Source organism: Podarcis tiliguerta, assembly GCF_965153285.1.
Source record: "Podarcis tiliguerta genome assembly, chromosome: 2".
In the NCBI taxonomy this organism is placed as follows: domain Eukaryota; kingdom Metazoa; phylum Chordata; class Lepidosauria; order Squamata; family Lacertidae; genus Podarcis; species Podarcis tiliguerta.
The window spans coordinates 20218781-20240834 of record NC_139535.1 but is presented as its reverse complement, the minus strand read 5'-3'; the positions used below and the strand labels follow the sequence as shown (position 1 = coordinate 20240834).

General features: G+C 47.1%; 1 protein-coding gene across 5 annotated transcripts in view; it reads right to left on the bottom strand.

Moving 5' to 3' along the window:
• The window catches only part of LOC310670072 (laminin subunit beta-1-like), a 73796-nt gene that overhangs the window by 26655 nt on the left and 25087 nt on the right, over positions 1-22054 (bottom strand). For 4 of the 5 annotated variants that reach the window (XM_083424544.1, XM_083424541.1, XM_083424543.1 and 1 more), the window contains 10 exons: positions 20185-20387; positions 17352-17472; positions 16506-16694; positions 14434-14613; positions 11853-11965; positions 11679-11758; positions 10185-10341; positions 8728-8880; positions 7591-7749; positions 5060-5181 (listed from right to left, as the gene is read on the bottom strand). In XM_083424544.1, the coding sequence (XP_083280670.1) occupies positions 5060-5181; positions 7591-7749; positions 8728-8880; positions 10185-10341; positions 11679-11758; positions 11853-11965; positions 14434-14613; positions 16506-16694; positions 17352-17472; positions 20185-20387 (1477 nt within the window). Of the gene's footprint in view, positions 1-5059; positions 5182-7590; positions 7750-8727; positions 8881-10184; positions 10342-11678; positions 11759-11852; positions 11966-14433; positions 14614-16505; positions 16695-17351; positions 17511-20184; positions 20388-22054 lie in introns of all 5 variants that reach the window. The other variant, XM_083424545.1, reaches the window with a different exon arrangement.

Sequence of the window (22054 nt, the reverse complement as noted above, 5' to 3'; positions counted from 1 at the left end):
AGTTGACCCCCCCCCCCAAATCAATAAAAATCAATTCGAATCTAAGGTTCCGCCCTCTGAAAAAAGCCTGCCTCCCCCAACAACAACAATACAAAATAATAACCTAACAACAAATTCTTTTCCAAGCAAGCCCCTTTCTTAACAGTTATGGCAAGCCCAATAATAATAATAATTGAATAATAATTAAATAAAGCAACAAAACATGCAATGCTCATTCGAGCCTCAGATAGTTATAGTTATCACTACCGATTAGGAGGGCCACTTTGAATGAAGCCCTGCTTAGCCATGATATTGTGAAAGGGTTATAATTACTTTCCCCCTGCTCACTGCTCTGAAGTTCCTTAAACTTTCACTAGCCTCGTTCAAATTTATCTTCTTTTCCCCATATTTAAACCACAGTATCTTGGTCATTTTACTCAAAGTGGGCATTTCCCACATATACCATTCTCTAATATGTGCGATTTCTCTGCCACCCCCGCAACCCCCAATACAGTATTTTGTTAATAGAGTCTTGCTTTGTGCCATTCTTTAAAAAATATTGGCAGGGCTTTTGAGGTTTTTTGTGTGCTCTCTGCCTCTGCCACGAGTCTAAATTATAAATTTTACCTCATCTTTTCATCTGAACCTGCATAACTGTCTCTGCCAGGGCATAATAATAACCAGCCAACCTCTAATAGCTGTCGGGAGGACGGGGCGGGGGGGGGGGGACCCTTTGCCTGCAGACTGCAGTGGCTCTGCTTTGTTCCGCTGCCTTAGATAATCTTTTTCCGAAGGAACAATGAGAGCCGCTTATTTCATTTCACCAACCTGCCTGCCAGCGATAAAAGAGGGTGGCAGCGATTCAAACCATCAAACTGCTTCAGGGGAAACACTTGTATGCCCCATTTCCTTCCTTCCTTTTCTTTTTAAAACCCAGGAAATGTTCCGAACCATTAGCGAAGAGGGAGAACAAATTTCAAAGAAGATGAAAGGGGATCTTGAAAGGGGGTGGATGAGGAGTAGCCTTTCAGATTTGGGGGCTGAGGGTTTTTTGTTTTCTTGCTTCCCCCTCACTCCCCCAATAGGGCTGCTAGAATGGAGTCGATTTCTGGGAATGGAGTTGAGAGACAACCTAACCTGGGGAGAGAATAGCAAAGACCTGGTGAAGAGAGCACAGCAGAGGTTATATTTTCTGGGAATCCTCCGGAAAAACAATCTCTCAAAGGACCTGTTGATGGCATTCTACCATTGCACTGTGGAGAGCGTACTAACTTATGGTCTGTGCATGTGGTTTGGGAGCTGCACGGCCAGGGTAAAAACAATGCTATCCAGGGTTGTAAAGACTTCAGAGAGAATTATTGGGTGCACTCTTCCCACCTTAGATCAAATCTATGCTGTCAGGTGCCATAAGAAAGCGGCAGAGATAGCACATGATAGTACACACCCCGGAAATGATCTCTTTCAGCTTCTGCCTTCTGGAAGAAGGTATAGGGTTATAAAGGCCAGGACTCGCCGCCTGAAAAACAGTTTCTACGCTAATGCAATTCTGGTTCTAAACGCAGCATAAGGGGTCTCTGTAGTATAGTGTATTTTAAAATGGGGTTTTAGAGTTTTTTAGGGGGGTTTGAATGTTTTATGTAGTTTTTATGTAGTTTTGTGGTAGTTTTATGTAGTTTTTATGTAGTTTTATGTAGTTTTTATGTAGTTTTATGTAGTTTTTCAATTTCATTGTTCCGCAAGGGACAATGACAATAAAGATATCGTTATCGTTATCTAGAATACAAATGTGGCAGCCCCAGAAAGAAACAGATTCTGAGGTTCTGAAATTGCACAGGCCTGCCAGATAAGAAGTTCGTCTCTCGCCATAATTCGTTCGCCTATTTGTTAACGTCTTATCCCAGCCTTCCTCTAGAGAGCTCAGAGCCGTGTACATTGGTCCTGCCCTCCATGTTATGATCACAGCCTCCCTACAACGTAGGCCACTCAGTGAGATTGTGGCCTGAGTGGAGATTTGAGACTGGGTCGCCCTAACCCTTGTCTAGCCCTCTAATCGCTACACGTAAGGGTATGTGTTGAGAACGGCAGCACAAATGCCTTCTGCACCCCACTAAGAGCTATGGAAGAAGTGTGGATCAGGGGAAGGTGGAATGGGTTCTGTTATGTACTGAAGTTCTCACCCTGGGCCAGCAGGGGGATACTGTAGATAGTTTTCACTCAGGTCCACATATGCAAATAAGGGATCAAAAGTGACGTTCAGTGATTGGATAGTTACAGAAAGTGGTTACTGTTGCGTTGTAGTGGAGCTCTATATAAGCAGGCTGGCTGAACCCTTCAGTTCTGTTCTGTTCTGGCCTGTGAGTAAACAAGAGCTGTTTGAAGAATCGCTGTGTCATCTGATATGTTCACCCACAACTTAACAGGTTCCATAAAACTAGTTTTTACCCAGAGATGGACTACAGCCCAAAGGGAAGGTTTCCATCTTACCTGTAACCGAAGAATCATAGAGTGCAACCATCTGCTTTCCCCCCTCACCCAAAAAAGGTGCTTCTGGGCTATTTTGAGGGAGGATTCAATCACATACTGGCAAATTCAGGTTTCACAATTAAAGTTAATTTGGAGCTCTTGTGCAACAAACTAGCTTCCCCTCTCCCCTTCAAAAACAACCCCAGACTTTTGTGATATTAAAAGTGACAGGGAAAATGCTCTGGAAAGTGTGGGATAATATTTGCCTGACACAGCATCACCTTCCTCACAAACAAATCAGAATGAACGTGCAGTTGACAGGTTGTTTTGTTCAAACTCAAAGATGGTGTCAGCCATTTAAAATTTTCTAGCTGTGCATTTTGCCCCTACCTTCCTGGGCTAACCACACAAAGGATATGATTTCCGGAGCATACATAAAGCATCTCCCGTCTACCCCCAAATAATTGTAATATAGAATTGTCTGTTCATTATAAATCTGATACACAATTGCTAGTGTCAATCGACTAGTTAGTCTCTAGGTTCCATGGGACTTTTTGTGTTCCAACTGAGCAGCTGAGAACTAATGCTATTTTTTTATGGAAAATGTCCCCTCTTCACTGGGACACTTAGATATACTTGAATATCGTACACAACAATAGGGTAGGCTTGTTGTTTTTTTGCAGTGCAATGACCTCACATAATCCATACCCTCACAAGCCCATCACACCTGAAAACCCATTCCACAAATGCCTGAGACAAGAGAAGGATGTACCATATTTTTCGCTCTATAAGACGCACCAGACCACAAGACGCACCTAGTTTTTGGAGGAGGAAAACAATAAAAAAATTTATTCTGAATCTCAGAAGCCAGAACAGCAAGAGGGATCGCTGCGCAGTGAAAGCAGCAATCCCTCTTGCTGTTCTGGTTCCTGGGATAGCTGCGCAGCCTGCATTCGCTCCATAAGACGCACACACATTTCCCCTTACTTTTTAGGAGGGAAAAAGTGAGTCTTATAGAGCAAAAAATACAGCACTTTGAAAAACTGGGTATACTTCTCTACGGATAATACAAAACAAAGAGCGGCAAAGTTAAAAGAAATAATAACATGACAAAAAAATTAAACAAAACAAAAAACACTGAAAAGCCGGAGGATAGGAAATCCTACATAAAACGGTCAGATCCCCCAAATACAGCATGCTATGTACTTGCGTGAATGGAACTGGTGATTAGTAAGATCCCTGCAAATACTAGTTCTTACACTTACGGGAATGAAACTGGTTATTAGTTATAATAATGTAATACAAATAGACAGACAATAGCAGGCTCCAAAAAGGAAACTCCAGCGTAAGAAGCTTGGAATGAGATCAGAGAAGGGAACAGTTAATTGTGCTGTTTCTGTTACATCTTGTAGTACCAAAAGCCACCAGTACGTGTAGAGGGCCCATAGCCAAACCAAAATACCAACTATTTCCTAACCACAAACCCATGAGCTCTCCAGTTAATTATGGTAAAGACTCAGTCAATCCATCAGCAAATACTCAGATAACAGAAAAACCACGTGCTCCGTCAGTTGTGCCAAAGCGCTGCCTGCAACAATCAGGACGTTGAAACAATAAGCATGATTTATTTCTTACAGCTGTAACGTAGAAAGTACAAGTCTACTTGCACTAGTGCTGGGAAGTGTTTTGTAATTTTTGTGTGTGTTTTGTGTCTGTAAAGGGACCCCTGACCATTAGGTCCTTTCGTGACCGACTCTGGGGTTGCGGCGCTCATCTCGCTCTATAGGCCGAGGGAGCCGGCGTTTGTCTGCAGACAGCTTCCGGGTCATGTGGCCAGCATGACTAAGCCGCTTCTGGCAAACCAGAGCAGCGCATGGAAACGCCGTTTACCTTCCTGTCGGAGCGATACCTATTTATCTACTTGCACTTGGATGTGCTTTTGAACTGCTAGGCTGGCAGGAGCAGGGACCGAGCAACGGGAGCTCACTCCGTCGTGGGGATTCGAACCGCCGACCTTCTGATCGGCAAGTCCTAGGCTCTGCGGTTTAACCCACAGCGCCACCCGCGTCCCGTTTTGTGTCTGTGCAGAAGAGTAAATCTTCACTGTTCGCGGGCCTGTAGGAAAAGCAAACACCTGCAGATAAAACCTTTTATAAGTCTGCTAACAGATAATATAGATACATACACACACCTGCATATGCAATTTTATCTAGCCCCTCATGTTACATTTTCAGGGGAAAGGCCAAGCAAGCTGCAAAGCAAAATACACTTCTGGCTCCTGGCTCCTGTTCTGGGAACAAAGTGACTGCAGAGAATACAGTAATTGGCCAAACCCATTTTAGGCTGTCAGCCACACATTATTTTTATAACCCAAGAACCTGAAGTGGTTATTAGTGACTCGAGACATGTAATAAAAACCAGCAATAGCAGACTCCAGTGTGGTAAACAATTTGGAATTGATTTTTTTTTTTAAAAAAGAGGACATAATCCATGAGGACTTGATTTCCAATAACATTTCTCACTGACATGCTGTGGGTCTCTCTTGAGTCAAGGAAGCTCCCTCCCCACACTGTGCCCAGTGGGGCTGCTTCTCCTTCCCTCCTCCTCTCATTCTTACCTGGAACTATGGGGCAGGCTCTCCCGATACATCTGCTCCGAGGGCAGCACGTTGCCGCAGCGAGGGCTCATGGGTAACGCCCGCGAGCTGACGCTGACGACAGCTTCCCAATCCTCTGTGGACTGAGAAGGAGACACAGCAGGTTTAAAGCAGCCGTCCCAGAGAATACAATCCCCATAAGGCCCATCAGGTAGACACCCTCAGAAATAGCCTTGCTGCAAAACGTAATACGACAAAAAAACCTAGCTGTGGACATTCGCTATAAGGCTAGAGCAGGGGTCTGCAACCTTTAAGACAAAAAGAGCCACTTGGACCCATTTCCAAAGGGAAAAAAAACTGGGAGCCGCAAATCTCGTCATTATAAAAATAACTTTTTTGTCACTTTTTTATTATTTCTTTGTTTGACCCCTCAGAATTACTCCTCCTCATAGAAAACGTTAAATTAACAAGTTACCTTTTTTTGTGTGTGTGTTCTTCACTCGCCTTCAAAACAGTGACCAGCATACATGCCCCCTTTCAATGCAGTGATCAGCGTACGTGCCCCTTACAATGTAGCGGGTGGGCAGGTGGGAAGGTGACGTCAGGACAGTGCCTCACTAATGCACGCACCACCCCCATGTGACATCACAGCCAGTACAGCGCCTGCCACAGTGGGGAGTGTCGGGGCGCACAGTGCGCCTCCTCCCCTCGCTAGTATCTGCCCCGAAGCCACGGCAAAGGTGTAAAAGAGCCACATGCGGCTCCGGAGCCGCGGGTTGCAGACCCCTGAGCTAGAGGAAACACTTGCTTTAGGAGCATTTCCCCCCCGGAAACCCACCAGCTCTTATCCCTTGCCCTACCAGTGACACCTCCATCCCTGTGCCAAAGGTGGGGAACTTCCCCACCCCCCAGATGTTCCTGACTCTTGGCTTGTCATAAATGAGCCAGCTCCCAGGGAAGGTTTGCAGCCATCTCCCTGGGAAGCGTTACTGCCAACTGAAGAATTTGTTGGGAATGTAAAAAAGTCAAAAACTTCTGGGAAATGATATATAATGAGATGAAAAAGATGTTGAAATATACATTTATTAAGAAACCAGAAGCATTTTTACTTCGCATTGTAGGAGATGATATTAAGAGACAGGATTGTAAGTTGTTTTTATATGCAATGATGGCATCAAGAATATTATTGGCACAAAAATGGAAGCAAGAAGAATTACCGACGAAAGAAGAATGGCGGATGAAATTGATGGACTATGCAGGATTAGATAAACTAACGGGAAGGGTTCGAAACCTGCGGGACCAGAGATTCTTAGAAGACTGGAGTAAGTATACGAACTATTTGAAAAGTAATTGTGATGAACAGATTACACTAGTAGGACTGCAAGAAGTTCTGTAAGGAGGATTATTGGAAATATTGCAAGAAAGGCTATGAGGAAAATTATTAGCTAATGATAATTAAGTGTAATAGGGAAATTAAGAAATGCAGAATAAGTGATAAAGAACGAAAAATCATCAGAGGTATTGACGGAAGTCTAAAGCACTGTATAAGATAAGAAGTTATGTTATATGATTGTTGGAAATGATATGTTAAAAAAACCAATAAAAATATAAAAAATATATAAATGAAGAACTATCTGTTTGTTTTGACATTAAAGCATCCTTTTTAATTAACTACGCTCAGGCCAGGAACTGGACTCCTGACATGGCTATACTGACTGTGGCTGATGGGGATTGGAATCCAACAGCATGTGAATGGTCGCACTCTTTCCACAATGTGTAATATGGATTGAATCTCCAGTTGATGGGCATAGATTAAAAGAACTGGGGCAAATCCTCCTTTTCCGCTGCTATTCAACCACTCTCCAGCTCCAGAAAGGGTGTGAGTTATAAGTTGGTAAGTCCCTGCTTCAAATCTATCCCATAGTCTCATCTGTCTGTCTGTAATATGGGGGATGGCCTACCTTGCAAGGTTGTTGTCAGTGCTATCAAGCTAATTTTATGTGCTCTGAGAACTTAGTTACTTGTAAAGATTAAGCATTATTATGATAAGCCTCATGGAAATACAGTGGTGCCCTGCAAGACGAAATTAATTCGTTCCGCGAGTCTCTTCGTCTAGCGTTTTTTTCGTCTTGCGAAGCAACCCTATTAGCGGATTAGCGGATTAGCGCTATTAGCGGCTATTAAAGGCTTAAGGGATTAGCGGATTAGCTGCTAAAAGGCTATTAGCGGTTTAGCATCTTAGAAAAAGGGGGTGGGGAGCGGAAAAAAATCTCAAGACTCGCAATATATTTTCGTCTTGCAAAGCAAGCCCATAGGGAAATTCGTTCTGCGAAGCGCATCAAATAACAGAAAACCCTTTCGTCTAGCGGGTTTTCCGTCTTGCGAGGCATTCATCTTGCGGGGTACCACTGTATTCTTGTTCTCCCAGCTACAGTTCCCGCCCCCCCCAGCAATCAATTTATGATCCAATAATGCAAGCATTCAGGAAAATGCCAGAACTTCTCCCCCCAACAACAAGCACCCGCACGCCCACTCCAGTTCCTTCCACGCACCTCAGGCTCATAGCGCAACAGGATGTCATATTCCATGGGGTAGGGAATGTTGTCGATATGGAAGGATAAACCAGCCCCATCCCTCACGCGTGCAAAGCCGGGGCCGGTCCATGTAATCATGTGACCTGTATGCTCACGGTGCATGACTTCCACATCAGGCTGCGGGTGAAAACATTACATCAGCAAAGCTGCAGGGACATAGGGCACTGTACTGCATTGAGTCAGACCATTACTCCATCTAGATGTGTATTGCCTACAGATAGTGGCTCTCTAGGGTTTCAGCCAGGGGTCTTTCCCAGCCCTACAAGGAGATGATGGGGATTGAACCTGGTACCTCCTGTGGGATGTAATCCACTGGGAGCAGTCAAATACAACATTCCTTGTTTTGCTAGAGTGGACATGCAAGGGAATGTTTGGTCCAGCCAGTCAAAACTTCCTCTTCTTCCTGGCCTGGAGCATCCTTCCTTGCATGTGACTAGTGGGTGGACGAGACCTTTCCAGACCTGGTAAAAGGACAAGTCATGCTGCTACTCTCTCTCTTTTCCATCTTCTTTTCATCCTGAGAACTTCATGGACTGCTAACTGCAGTCATTAGGTCAGGAGTTGGCAAACTATGGCCCATGGGCCGGATACGGCCCGAGGTGGTTGTTAAACTGACCCCTGGCCCTTTCCGCCTGCTCAGTTAGTCCCCGTATGGAACTGACACTCCATCTGACACTCCTAGAGGCAGGCGAGGTGCTTTCGGGAACCTGAGCTGTGAGCAGAATCGTCCTGGTTTTTGAAGTCCTCCCACACGACACCACTTAAGTCACTGCAGGACATTCCTGACCAACCACAAAGCACTTGAATTCTACTTGCGTAAAATCACGGACACGCACAACTCACGGAGGATGCCTTTAACAGATTCCAATGACAAAGTGCATAGTGTCCATTCAAGTGTATCTTTTACCTTCTGGCTAAGTGCAAGGCAAAGAATTAACCTAGCTGACCAAGAAGACCCAAGTGGCTGCTCCTTAGCTCAGCTTTATGGACCAACAACACCTCTACTGAGCGGCCTGGAGTTCTGATCCAAACCACCCTTGACTTCCTTCCCTGGTTTCCCCCAGCATCCTCTCTCTCCCACCCTATTTCGGTCACCTTCTGCTGAAGTTGCCTGGCTCTTCGGAGCGCCGCTCGCTGCTGCAAGAGTCTGATTGTGCTGTGCTGTCTTCGCAGCCTCACTTTGCGCCCGTTCTGGACCCCGTTGTAATATTCCACACAGTCCACAGGGGCCTCGGGCCGCAAGGCACCCTACAACAAAGCAGGAGGGGGATTTTATTTCCAACACCATTGGTTGCTCCTTCTAACTGTTTCGATCCTCAGCCATTCAGCAACCAAGGGGCTCTGAAAGGCTCACTGAGGCTGCCAAGGCAAAGAGGGAGCCCATGGAACTACCCCATATTGTGTGGTTTAGCCAATGGAGGTTGTCCCTTATGGGCAAATGGGGAGTTGCACACATTCGGTCCACACATGTTTGGCTTTTTACTTAAAAGTGTTGTCCATCTAGTCTAGTCTAGATCTAGACTGTGGCAGCTAGACTGGTGACTGGGAGCGGCCGCCGAGACCATATAACACCGGTCTTGAAAGACCTACACTGGCTCCCAGTACGTTTCCGAGCACAATTCAAAGTGTTGGTGCTGACCTTTAAAGCCCTAAATGGCCTCAGTCCAGTATACCTGAAGGAGCGTCTCCACCTCCATCGTTCTGCCCGGACACTGAAGTCCAGCGACGAGGGCCTTCTGGCGGTTCCCTCGCTACGAGAAGCCAAGTTACAGGGAACCAGGCAGAGGGCCTTCTCAGTAGTGGCACCCACCCTATGGAACGCCCTCCCATCAGATGTCAAAGAGAAAAATAATACCAAACTTTTAGAAGACATCTGAAGGCAACCTTGTTTAGAGAAGCTTTTAATGTTTAATAGGTTATTGTATTTTATTGTTTTGTTGGAAGCCGCCCAGAGTGGCTGGGGAAACCCAGCCAGATGGGAGGGGTATAAATATATTATTATTATTATTATTATTATTATTAGTCCAGTCTAGTCTAGTTTAGTCCTAGAAGTCAGCAGGGAGGAGAATGGGGATGAAACTAGAATGGGTTGCCTCTGCCTGCCATTGGCTCTGGTTCCACCTACCATTGGCCCTCCTTGCCTTCCATCCTACCAGCCCATGATTGACTGATTGAGCCACCGGGACAGTTTTAATGAATTTTCTCCTTGCCTGCAGACACCTCTGTGGTGATGTGCCTTACATGCTCATGTGCTTCCACATACAAAACATTCTGAATTCATGAATGAATTTGTGGCATGCAAGTGGGTCAGTGTATGCAAGGTTCTGATTTGGGCCAGTAAGCTGGGCTGGAAACTTTTCAGTCCCCATGAAGGTGTGCGTGCTCCAAGGACAACAAGGTCTCTTGGACAACACCCACAAGAAATGCAAGAAATGGACAGGAAATGGACAAGTAACCCACATTCACTAGCAGTTTTACAGACACAGCCCCCCTCGCTCTATGTCCCGGGTTCTCACGCTCCCCTTTCCCTTCCTCTGTCCCAGTGCACTCACTGGCAGGCCCTGATGGGTTGGTGCAAGTCCTGTGGCATGCTCTGCTTCATACATATAATAGTCCAGGGGCATGCAGAAAAACCCCGGCTGCACTTCATCACACTGGCGCCCGATGAGGTGGGGCCGACAGGGGCATTGCCCATCATCCATGGAACACCTGGAGAGAGAGAGAGACAGCGAGACAGACAGAGAATGAGAACAATGGGAGAATATTTGAGCCCTGCCGTTGGAGTAGGTTCGGCAAAAGGGGTGCAAAAGAGAGAGGGAGGTTGCACACTCAAGTAAACAGTCTCTTGATTCACTTTAACCTGCAGCTGGAAAGAAAGAATCGGGAGGGCACTTAAAGAGTGTGCTCCGGATTCTTCCTTGTCCATTTGACCCCATGTGTTTACCTGTCCAGGGCTTGGCCTCAGGTATTGTTTTGGGACAAACCACATGGCAGTCAAAATGGGGAGGCCAGGTGGGTCTAATTAGGCCTGCGGGATGGAGTTTCCCTACCACTGTCCTAGACCCCAAAAAAGCCGCAATGCGCAAGTATAGCAAGTTCAGCTTTTTTTACAATCACAACTCTGCACTACACATTTAAAGCAGTCTCGTGCCATTTTTTTAAAAGTCAAAGCTTCCTCCATAGAATCCAGGGAACGGTAGTTTGTCAAGGGTGTTGAGAAGTTTTAAGAGACCCTTTATTTTCCTCTCGCGGAGCTACAATTCTCAGAGTGGTTTCACAATTCATCCCTCTTCCAGGGAGGGAACTCTGGGAATTGTGGCTCTCTGAGGGGAATACAGGTCACCTAAGATCTTGCAGCATAATAATAATAATAATAATAATAATAATAATAATAGAAACAAGCTAGAGCTGTTGGCTGTGGGGGAAGGAATGAATGTTTAAAGTGATATGATACTGCTTTAAATGGGGCCTCACAGAACCACTTACAATTAAAACAACGTGCAGTTAAGAAGTTTAAAATATGCTTGCATGACCTTCACTGCAAAAGCAACCTTTTTACTTATTTTCCATGATTTCATGCAGTGCTGCGAAGTGAGAGATGGCGTCAGATGTAGTACAGAGCTTGACCACTCTTCTTCTTTCTTCTCTGGCGATCACTCGTAGCCGAGTAAGATTGTCTTCCATAAACACGGTTTTAACAATGAGTCTGTAAGTGACTCTGGAGGCCAATTCTGGATCCACACGTCCTTCCACAGTGGGGACATTGGTTTCCGGACGGGAGTTGATCATGATGTGGGTTTGCCAAGCGTGCCTTCTTCTTACCACGTTTCTCCCTTGTGCCTGAGTTCGAGTGTCTTCAAAGCCCATGACACCTTTGGAGCGCTAATTCCATCCCTTGGACACCTGAGTGGCCCCTGAGAATATAGAAGTTGGCCATTCCTGCACTCTTCCCTCCCCTTGCCAGCCACGGAGCGCCGTTCCCTCCCTCCCCTTCCCTCCCCTCCCCTCCCCTTCCCCAGCCCAGCCCATGTCCCTTCCATTCCAACCTGTTGCTGTAGGCACCTCCAAAATCACAAGCACAGCTCCGGCAGCCAGCCATATCATTGCTCAAACCCCAGTATTCAGGCTGTGGAGGAAAAAGACCACTAGTTCAACTAAAGAATATTCAGGCCTGGAGTATCCGCATCACGCCTTTTAATGGTTCTGCGACATCTACTCACCAAACATTGGTTGCAGTATCGCCCGGCGACAAATCGCTTGCAGTAGCAGTCGCCGCTGATGTGGTCGCAGGGGAGGCTACCTGGGATAATCCCACGAGGGTCACACCTGCAGGCTGAGAACACACATAACTAGCACTTTCAATGGGTTTTCATCCGGTTATGCCTGCCACAAGGCTAAGCCATCTTGATCTCCTGGCCCAGCTCAGCAGGGCTCCAGAATTCGAGGCAACTACCCCACCCATTGCTCAACCCTCCCCCCCCCCGCAAACACCCAGATTCTGCAAGCAGAATACATTACCGTATTTTTCGCTCTATAGGACACACTTTCCCCCCTCCAAAAATTAAGGGGAAATGTGTGTATGTCCTATGGACCGAATGCAGGCTCCTTGGCTTCAGCGATAGCAACATGAAGCCTCCGAAGCGCAGAGGGAGCACTCCCTCCGCGCTCCGGAGGCTTCGCATTGCTTTTGCTGAAGCCTGGAGAGAAAAAGGGGTCACCGACTCCTCTCGCTCTCCAGGCTTCAGTGAAAGCAACGGCAAGCCTCCGGAGCACAGTGCAAGTTCCTGCTGCGCTCTGCAGGCTTCGGGTTCCTTTTGCTGAATCTGGGAGAGCAAGACTCTCCCGGCTTCAGCAGAGAGGGAGAACTGCGCAGCGCCCCTTCAGCAAAGCGGGAGGAGAAATGGAAGGCGCTCCGTTTCTCCTGCCGCTTTGCTGAAGGGGCGCTGAGCAGAAAGGGGGAGATATTTTTTCCCCTTGTTCTCCCCGTCTAAAACAAGGTGCGTCCTATAGAGCGAAAAATAGGGTAAATCAAATCAGGCGTGTCTCCTGAATGCACAGGTTGTATTGCTTTAAGCCAAAAGGAACACATTTTTAATAATTTAGAATTTTTAATCCCATTGTCTTGGCTGCGGGACAGATGGCTAGAACTCGTGAAACACCGGCTATAGGAGAGCAAGAATTAGGGGGCTTGGGAAAGGCTGGAAACTCTACGAAGCAATGAAACGGAAGTGCCATTCAGATTCCAGACATGTTGGTGCCTGAAGCCGAACAGAAAAAAATTCAAATTGTGGTAGAAGTGTTACTACTGTTGCTCATAAGAATAATAATTTATCCATCGGCCTCTATGCAATCATTTCAAGGCAATGTGCAATAAATTAAGTTTAAAACAGCCAATGCATTTAAAACAAAATGATAACAAAATGAATAAAGGTAAAAGGTAAAGGACCCCTGGACAGTTAAATCCAGTCAAAGGCAACTATGGGGTTAGAGCGCTCATTTCACTTTCAGGCTGAGGGAGCCGGCATTTGTCCACAGACAGCTTTCCAGGTCATGTGGCCAGCATGACTAAACAGCTTCTGGCAGAACGGAACACCATGACGGAAGCCAGAGCACACAGAAACACCGTTTACCTTCCCGCCACAGCGGTACCTATTTATCTACTTGCACTGGTATGCTTTCAAGCTGCTAGGTTGGCAGGAGCTGAGCAACAGGAGCTCACCCCATCGTACAGTTTTGTTTTATTTTTTTAAAATATTTTTTATTAACCAGTCAATCAAATCAAATCAAATTAAATCACATCACATAAATTCCGAATTACAAAGCCAAATTTTAAATTTTGTTGGGGGGACCCATATTTCAAGATCTGAAGGGGGATTCTGATCATCTTCTTGCTACTGCGTTAATGTCCAAATCAGTCGAAATCAGTCCAAACAGAGTTCATAATTCTATCCAGACCCCATCGTACAGTTTTGAATCGCCGACCTTCTGATCAGCAAGCCCAAGAGGCTCAGTGGTTTAGACCACAGCGCCACCCGTGCCCCTTTTTAATATCAATAGACTCTCATGGCAATACCCCATCCATCTGGCTGGAACAAAAAACATCTTCATTTATTTCTGAAAAGTGCAGAGTGGGCCCCTGTTGTATCTCGTGAGAAATGTTGTTCCACAGATCAGGGGCAGCCAACTTAAAACCCTTGCTCCAAGTTAATGTGAAGTAGACTTCTGAGATCTTTGGAACTTGCAGAAGACAGTGGCAAAGCTTCATGCTCCAGCACCGGGGGGGGGGGTGGAGAGCAGGAGGGGGCGGGGCTGGTGCATGTCAAGGGGCGTGGCGCGTGTCCTGGGGGCGTGGCGCCCAGCGCCGGGGGGGGGGGCCAGCCACAATGGCACCCCACCGGGATTTCGCTGCCGGGGGCGGTGCACTCCCCCTGTACTCCTCTTCCTCCACCAGTAGCAGACACCCTCCCACAGAACACACAAATATACTGGGTGTGTTTCAAGTAGCCTGGTTCTGAGCTGCATAGAGCCTTATACATTAATGACAACACCTTGAACTTGGCCTTACCCCAGATTGCCGCCAGGGCAAATCCCGCTAGCAAGGGGTTATATGCTGGGGGTGTTTTGTCCCCACAAGCAACCTAGCTGCCGCATTTTGCACAGGCCACTGCCTCTGGAACAACCCAGATATCAAGCCCTTCCTCTCCCCCCCCCCCCTCAACACCCTGTATCCGTGCTGGCACAACTTGACTCCACACCTGCCCCCACAAAGTCTGGTGACCCCAGACGGTCACCGATACTAACGCTGGCACCCAAGAGGGTCATTGCGGCTCAGTCCGTAAAAGGCCTCTTTGCAGCTGTCGCAACGCACGCCTTTGACGTTCTCTTTGCAGCGGCACTGCCCAGCGATCATGCCCAGCATCGCATCTGTATGACTGTCACAAACGCCACCGTCCAAGGAGCCCACAGGGTCGCAGTCACATGCTGTGGGAGAAAAGAAATTGGATACTGTTCGGGTCCCATTTACAACTTACGTTAAAAGGGAGTTTCCCTTTATGTTCCCTTCCAATCACACAAGTTTCATTAAGGTGAAACAAGAAGAGGTAAAGGTATAGAATCCCTGGACAATTAAGTCCGGTCAAAGGCGACTCTGGAGTTGCGGCGCTCATCTAGCTTTCAGGCCGAGGGAGCCGGCGTTTGTCCACAGACAGCTTTCTGGGTCATGGGGCCAGCATGACTAAACCAATACGTGACTTTAAAAACTTTTGCCTTTGCTTTTTTCATTCTTTTTTTATGCCAGGAGGTTGAGCACAGTCTGTTAGTTGTGGAGTATTTCATATTATGAAATATTATGGAGTATTTCATATTATGAGGTGTTCCTTTTGTTAAAGGTAAAGGTAAAGGTACCCCTGCCCGTACGGGCCAGTCTTGACAGACTCTAGGGTTGTGCGCCCATCTCACTCAAAGAGGCCGGGGGCCAGCGCTGTCCGAAGACACTTCCGGGTCACATGGCCAGCGTGACATCGCTGCTCTGGCGAGCCAGAGCCGCACACGGAAACGCCGTTTACCTTCCCGCTAGTAAGCGGTCCCTATTTATCTACTCGCACCCGAGAGTGCTTTCGAACTGCTAGGTTGGCAGGCACTGGGACCGAACAACGGGAGCGCACCCCGCTGCGGGGATTCGAACCGCCGACCTTTTGATCGGCAAGCCCTAGGCGCTGAGGCTTTAACCCACAGCGCCACCCGTGTCCCTATTCCTTTTGTTACTTGTTTCATATATAGGTTTCTTCCATTGTGAAAATATTTCATCAAGAGAGAGAGGGCCTTGCTGAAATTTGACAGGCTAAAGTCTGCCAATGTTCTCAATTACGTACTGTTATAAGTGGGGTTTTTTTTGGGGGGGGATTAGGTTGTATGCCTGAGCCCTGCTTCTAATTCCTGGATCCAGCACAGATTCAATTGTTGGAATAGCCAGGCCAGACTGGTAATGGCCCACTTTGTTAATGGAACAAAAAAAGTAGCTCTGTGCCAGAGGTCAAATGGATGGGCCTTCCTCTCTCAACTGTCTATTACTTATAAAGGAATAAGGCCAGACTGGAGAATTGAGTGATGTGACCTAGAAGTAAAGCAGCAAGCTAGAGATGGAGCCAGGCCTCTCAATCAATTTTTATTATGGCAAAACAGTCGGCCTGGTTTCTGCAGGGATCCATGGCTGTGGCTAAGGGAGAAGCAAGACTGCCTTGGGACATTAACGTGGTGAACCCTCCCATCACAGGGCTCAGGTTGTGTATATGTGTAAGAAGAAGAAGAAGATGAAGAAGAAGAAGAAGAAGAAGAAGAGTAGTAGTAGTAGTTTGGATTTGATATCCCGCTTTATCACTACACTAGGGAGTCTCAAAGCGGCTAACAATCTCCTTTCCCTTCCTCCCCCACAACAGACACTCTGTGAGGTGAGTGGAGCTGAGAGACTTCAAAGAAGTGTGACTGGCCCAAGGTCACCCAGCAGCTGCATGTGGAGGAGCGGAGACACGAACCCGGTTCACCAGATTACGAGTCTACCGCTCTTAACCACTACACCACACTGACTCTCTGTGGACAAACAAGCCATCTATCATAAAGACACCACAGTCTCCACTGTGCCTCGTTGCAAAGGAAACACGAACCCTGGGTGAGCGCCTGGAAAGCCCGGAATCTCGCACCATTCAAAATGGCGTGTAACAATAAAAATCAATACCGCAAATAGATCTGGAGATCGCAGCCACCGTTTATCTGTATGCTGTCTCCCCACAGTAAACCCTGTTTGAGGCGATTCACGTCACGATGCAGTATCATCATAATAAAAAAGACAGCGACTGGGACGATAGAAGGGCACTCACGGATACACGCCGTGCTGGCACGGATGTCAGCCAGAGGGTTGCGGTAGTAGAACGGCTTGCAGAGCTGGCAATGGCGGCCCATGGTGTTGTGTTCACACTCATCGCAGACCCCGCCGCTGGTGTTGCCCGTGGCCAGGTACACGGCCATGTCAAAGTGGCACTTGTGGGAGTGCTCGTTGCAGTTGCACTCTGTGGAGAAGCCAGGGGCAAAGTTAAAGGGCGCCGCAAACTCCTGCTTATTCCGCTTGCTCCTCCTTTCCTGTGACCTGAATTGCATCCATGTAACAGGATCATAAACCCGTGGGCTAGGCCACCATTGCTGCTATTGCTGAGGCTCTCACCTGCCCCATGTGTGTGCTATTTGTGGCTGCTGCAGTCTTCCCACAGGCCTCTGGTTGGCCACTGTGAGAAAACGATGCTGGACTACATGGGCCATAGGACTGACCCAGCAGAACTCTTCTTAAGTTCTTCTGTAAGAGCCTGCACAACATCGTTTCTTTAAAATGTTAGGCAAGACTAAGGAACCACCAATGCCTGCATACAGAAGCCTTAGAAACAAGAGACAGAGGACAAGGAACTCTTGTACGGTAGCCTGTCCAGGCCTCCACATACACTTCTGAGAATTTCTTCCACTTGTAAATAAATGTAATTGTGAATGTTTCATAGCCCTCCCATAGTTGATTAGCTTTTCCAAGCCTCTGCTACCTATCTGCCCAAAGCCTGGGGATGCTGCCATACCCAAACATGCCAGCCCCCCTCCCCCAGGGAAATATCTCCTTCCATTGACTCCCACTGCTTCGCCACCCAATTCCCCACACCTTCCGGCATGCGCAAAAACACCCTCACCTTTGCAGGCGTGTGGGTTGTGGGCCTCAGCTGGTCTCCATGGCAACTCCTGGAAGAAGTCCTTGCAGAGCTCGCAGTTGAGGCCCTTGGTGTGGTGCTTGCACACGCATCGTCCGTGGATCTGGGGCAGAGGAGACGGGTGAGAGGGGCATCCAGAGCCTTGGCACAGCCCAGGGGAATGAAAGCAGAGTGCCACTCAGCATGGAGATATTTATAAGGAGGACCTCTTGTGCCTGGGTGCTGCTGAGTAGGCCCCATGTGACCCGGAGCCCAAGATGGCAAAGCGTGGCTGATGGCCATATAGTCAGAAGCTATGTGAACACAATCCTGTAACAGGTTCTAATAACCCTTGAAGAATACAAGCGGCTTGATTTGTTTTAAGAGCCAGGGTTGCACCCAGCCAAGTGCTGGTGGTGACCTTTAAAGCCCTAAACGGCCTCGGCCCAGTATACCTGAAGGAACATTTCCCCCTCCCCATTGTTCTGCCTGGACACTGAGGTTCAGCGCCGAGGGCCTTCTGGCGGTTCCCTCACTGCGAGAAACAAAGCTACAGGGAACCAGGCAGAGGGCCTTCTCGGTAGTGGCGCCCGCCCTGTGGAACGCCCTCCCATGGGATGTCAAAGAGATAAACAACTACCTGACATTTAGAAGACATCTGAAGGCAGCCCTGTTCAGGGAAGTTTTTAATGTATGACATTTTAATGTATTTTTAATCTTTGTTGGAAGCTGCCGACAGTGGCTGGGGAAACTCGGCCAGATGGGCGGGGTAAAGGTAAAGGGACCCCTGACCGTTAGGTCCAGTCGTGACCGACTCTGGGGTTGCGGCGCTCAACTCGCTTTATTGGCCGAGGGAGCCGGCGTACAGCTTCTGGGTCATGTGGCCAGCATGACTAAGCCGCTTCTGGCGAAACAGAGCAGCGCACGGAAACGCCATTTACCTTCTCGCCGGAGCGCTACCTAATTATCTACTTGAACTTTGATGCGCTTTTGAACTGCTAGGTTGGCAGGAGCAGGGACCGAGCAATGGGAGCTCACCCCGTCACGGGAATTCGAACCGCCGACCTTCTGATTGGCAAGCATGGAAAAGGGGGCAAGCATGGAAAAGGAAGTCTCATTGCACTGGCAGAAGTCCTTGCCTTAAGAGCATGACTTCACCGAATGCAACCCTAGGTTTCTAGATCTGATGTTTGTGGAGAACAAATAACCCTGAATAAGGTTTGAGAATTAGTAAAGGTAAAGGTACCCCTGCCCATACGGGCCAGTCTTGACAGACTCTTGGGTTGTGCGCTCATCTCACTCTAGAGGCCGGGAGCCAGCGCTGTCCGCAGACACTTCCGGGTCACATGGCCAGCGTGACGAAGCTGCTCCGGCGAACCGGCACCAGAGCAGCGCACGGAAACGCCGTTTACCTTCCCGCTATAAAGCAGTACCTATTTATCTACTTGCACTTAAGGGTGCTTTTGAACTGCTAGGTGGGCAGGAGCTGGGATTCGAACCGCCGACCATGCGATCGGCAAGTCCTAGGCGCTGAGCTTTTACCCACAGCGCCACCCGCGTCCCCTTTGAGAATTACTTAAACCATTAAAAAAAAGTGTCTAGGTGGAATGTCCACTGGGCTGGAAATTTCCCTTAGTATGTGCCTTCTCTTTCTATCCCAGAACACACCCACACTGGCTCTGCAAGCTTAAGAATGAGGTTTTCTCAAACTGCAAAATGGATTCCAACAAGAGAATCTACACTTCCAGTTGATGGAAATTGTGCTTTTGGCATGTTCTCTACACACAATTGGGAGTCTGTGTGTCACATTCTCCCGACAGATACAGTAAGCAGAAGCACCAAGGCTGTAGCCTCTCTACTACCTGCCGGGTAGGGATAGATGAATCTGTCAGTTTCAGTTTTTTCTAACCTTAACTTCAATTCTCTACATTTCCACATCTGTTTGTTGTTATTGGGTTGGTTTTTTTATAGGAAGAAGCCCTCATGAAAATTCATTTTTAGTGTGCATTTCACCCAATGTGCAAATTTTTGCAAGCGATTTCTCCCACTACGAAGCATGTTACAGTGGTACCTCGGGTTAAGTACTTAATTCGTTCTGGAGGTCTGTTCTTAACTTGAAACTGTTCTTAACCTGAAGCACCACTTTAGCTAATGGGGCCTCCTGCTGCCGCCGTGCCGCCGGAGCATGATTTCTGTTCTCATCCTGAAGCAAAGTTCTTAACCTGAAGCACTATTTCTGGGTTAGCGGAGTCTGTAACCTGAAGCGTATGTAACCCGAGGTACCACTGTATTATTATTTTTACATGTTATTTTCACTAATGTATTCATTAGAACTGCATTATTATATAAATTACATGGTTGGAGAACTGTATCGCAAAGTCCCCACACAGTGGGGTCTCCATACTCCAAATGAAAAAGCCAAGCCCAGCATGACCGCTCTGACCACTATAATAAATAATAATAATAATAAATAATAAATAATAAATTTTATTTATATCCCGCCCTCCCCAGCCAAAGCCGGGCTCAGGGCAGCGGCTAACAACAATAAAATAGTACGACATTTTAAAATCATTCCATTATAAAATTAATTCAAATCAGATTGATGGCAACCAATTGGGCTAGAGTTCTGTGAGGATTGCCAAAGGAGGGGGTCAGGCTGTGCCCTGGCCAAATGCCTGGTGTAACAGCTCTGTCTTGCAGGCCCTGCGGAAAGATGTCAAGTCCCACAGGGCCCTAGTCTCACTAAGTGTGCCTCCCCTTTTCCTGTCTTCCTGGCTATAGGGCTGCAACCTGAACTCCCAGCGCCAGTCTTCCCCAACACTGATAAGGTCCTTACCATGCCTTCCACTCTGCTTGGCGCTCCAGCCAGGGGGGCACACTCTGAGGCGTGCCCGTAGCAGAAGCAGCTCCCACGCAGCACCATCTCGTACACGGCGTAGTAGTATTTCTGCAGCACCTGATGCCGAAAGTCGAGTAGGTTGTCGCCCAGAGTGTGCAGCTTTGTGAAGTTCACCCGCAGGTTGGTGACGCGCAACAGATCTGGTCAGGAGGGAAGGAGATGTTTTGGTGCAGAGCTTTAGCTCCTAGACTCCTGTAGCCTCAGTCCCCCACCCACCAATCTCAGGCTGCTCCCCTGGATTCCACACAGATACATCTGCCCCACCTGCAATAAAACATGTCTCTCCCATATCGGCCTCTACAGCCACAGCAGGCGCTGTAACTCTATAACAGCTTGACTTTACTCCTGAAGGTACACTCTTCTGTTGTCAGAAGATTATTCTCCACCAGGGCCAGGGCCTTCTCAGTGATGACTCCGACCTGGTGGAATGCTCTGTCCCATGAGACCAGGGCCCTGCAGGATTTAACTTCCTTCCACAGGGCCTGTAAGACAGCTATTCCGCCTGGCTTTCAACTTGAACTTAACCTGATCTTTTATTCCCCTTCCTTCCCTTCCCCCCCCCTTTTATGAAGATTACCCACTCTGGGATCCCACAGCTAATTCTCCCCTTGTCTCCTTGCTGGCCCAAATAGGACTAATTTAGCCAGCTAGCCCTGGTGACCATCTAATGTTTATTGGATGGATTTTCCCCCTAAATTGATTATTGAATTCTGAATTTATTGTTATTCACGTTTTATACTGTATTTTATGCTTTTCTTCTTCTTCTTTTTTGCATCAATTAAGTGTTTTAAATTTGTTGTCAGCCGACCTGAGCCCAGTTTTCTGAACCGGGAAGGGTGGGGTATAAATAAAAAATTATTATCATTATTATTATTATCTCCCAAGACAAACGGATGCCAACAACAACAAGAACGTGTTAGGGCTTCAGCCTTTCATCATTTTAATTGGTAGAGAGCATAGGAGCCAACTCCGAGAAGCTGAGGTCCCTTCACCCGCCCCCAATAAAATATTTAAGAAGGTGCACCCACCCCCAGTTGATGGACATTGCTATTTAAATGGTATGTGTGTGCCGCATCTTGTGATTGATTATGCAGAGCAGAGCTTACCTGCCCCCCCTCCCATTTTATCCAAGTTGGCACCCCTGGTAAGAGAGCGCTAAGGGCGCAATTGTACATACAATTGTGTGCTATTGCAAAAGGGATTCAGAAAATAAATAAAGACGGCCTTGCTTTCTAACAGTGATTGGTGCCTTTCATTTGTTTTTCTGCGCATAGTTCTATAAATACATACAAATAACAATGTACAGAAGTACAATAACACCATACACATATCTTACATTATTCAAGGTCTCTTTGCTTCCTAAATTATTAACTGTTCTTTCTTCTCTAACACATCTCAAATACTCTTATTATTCCCTGATTCTCCAACAATTCAATCCAATTAATCGCAAACCAAACAGGGTTTTTAACTGTAATATTCTTGAAATAATTTGTTCCGACTCCTTTCCCTTCCTTTTCTCTGTATTTTATCCAATAAATCACTTTTGCATATTTAACTGAAGTCCAACATTTTGTTTCCCACTGCTTTACTCCCCCTTGTTTCTCCCCATACTGGGCTACTAACATTTTTTGCATCATCACCAGTAAGTGAAAAATACATTCTTGTTCCCTCTCCAATTCTTCCGTTTGTCAAACTGTAAATTCTCTCACACTTCAGACACTGAAATTTGTACTGACTTTTTGGTAATGCAAAATTTAAATTAAGCAAATTCATTCATTTGTAAGCAAGAACATGATCAAATACCTTG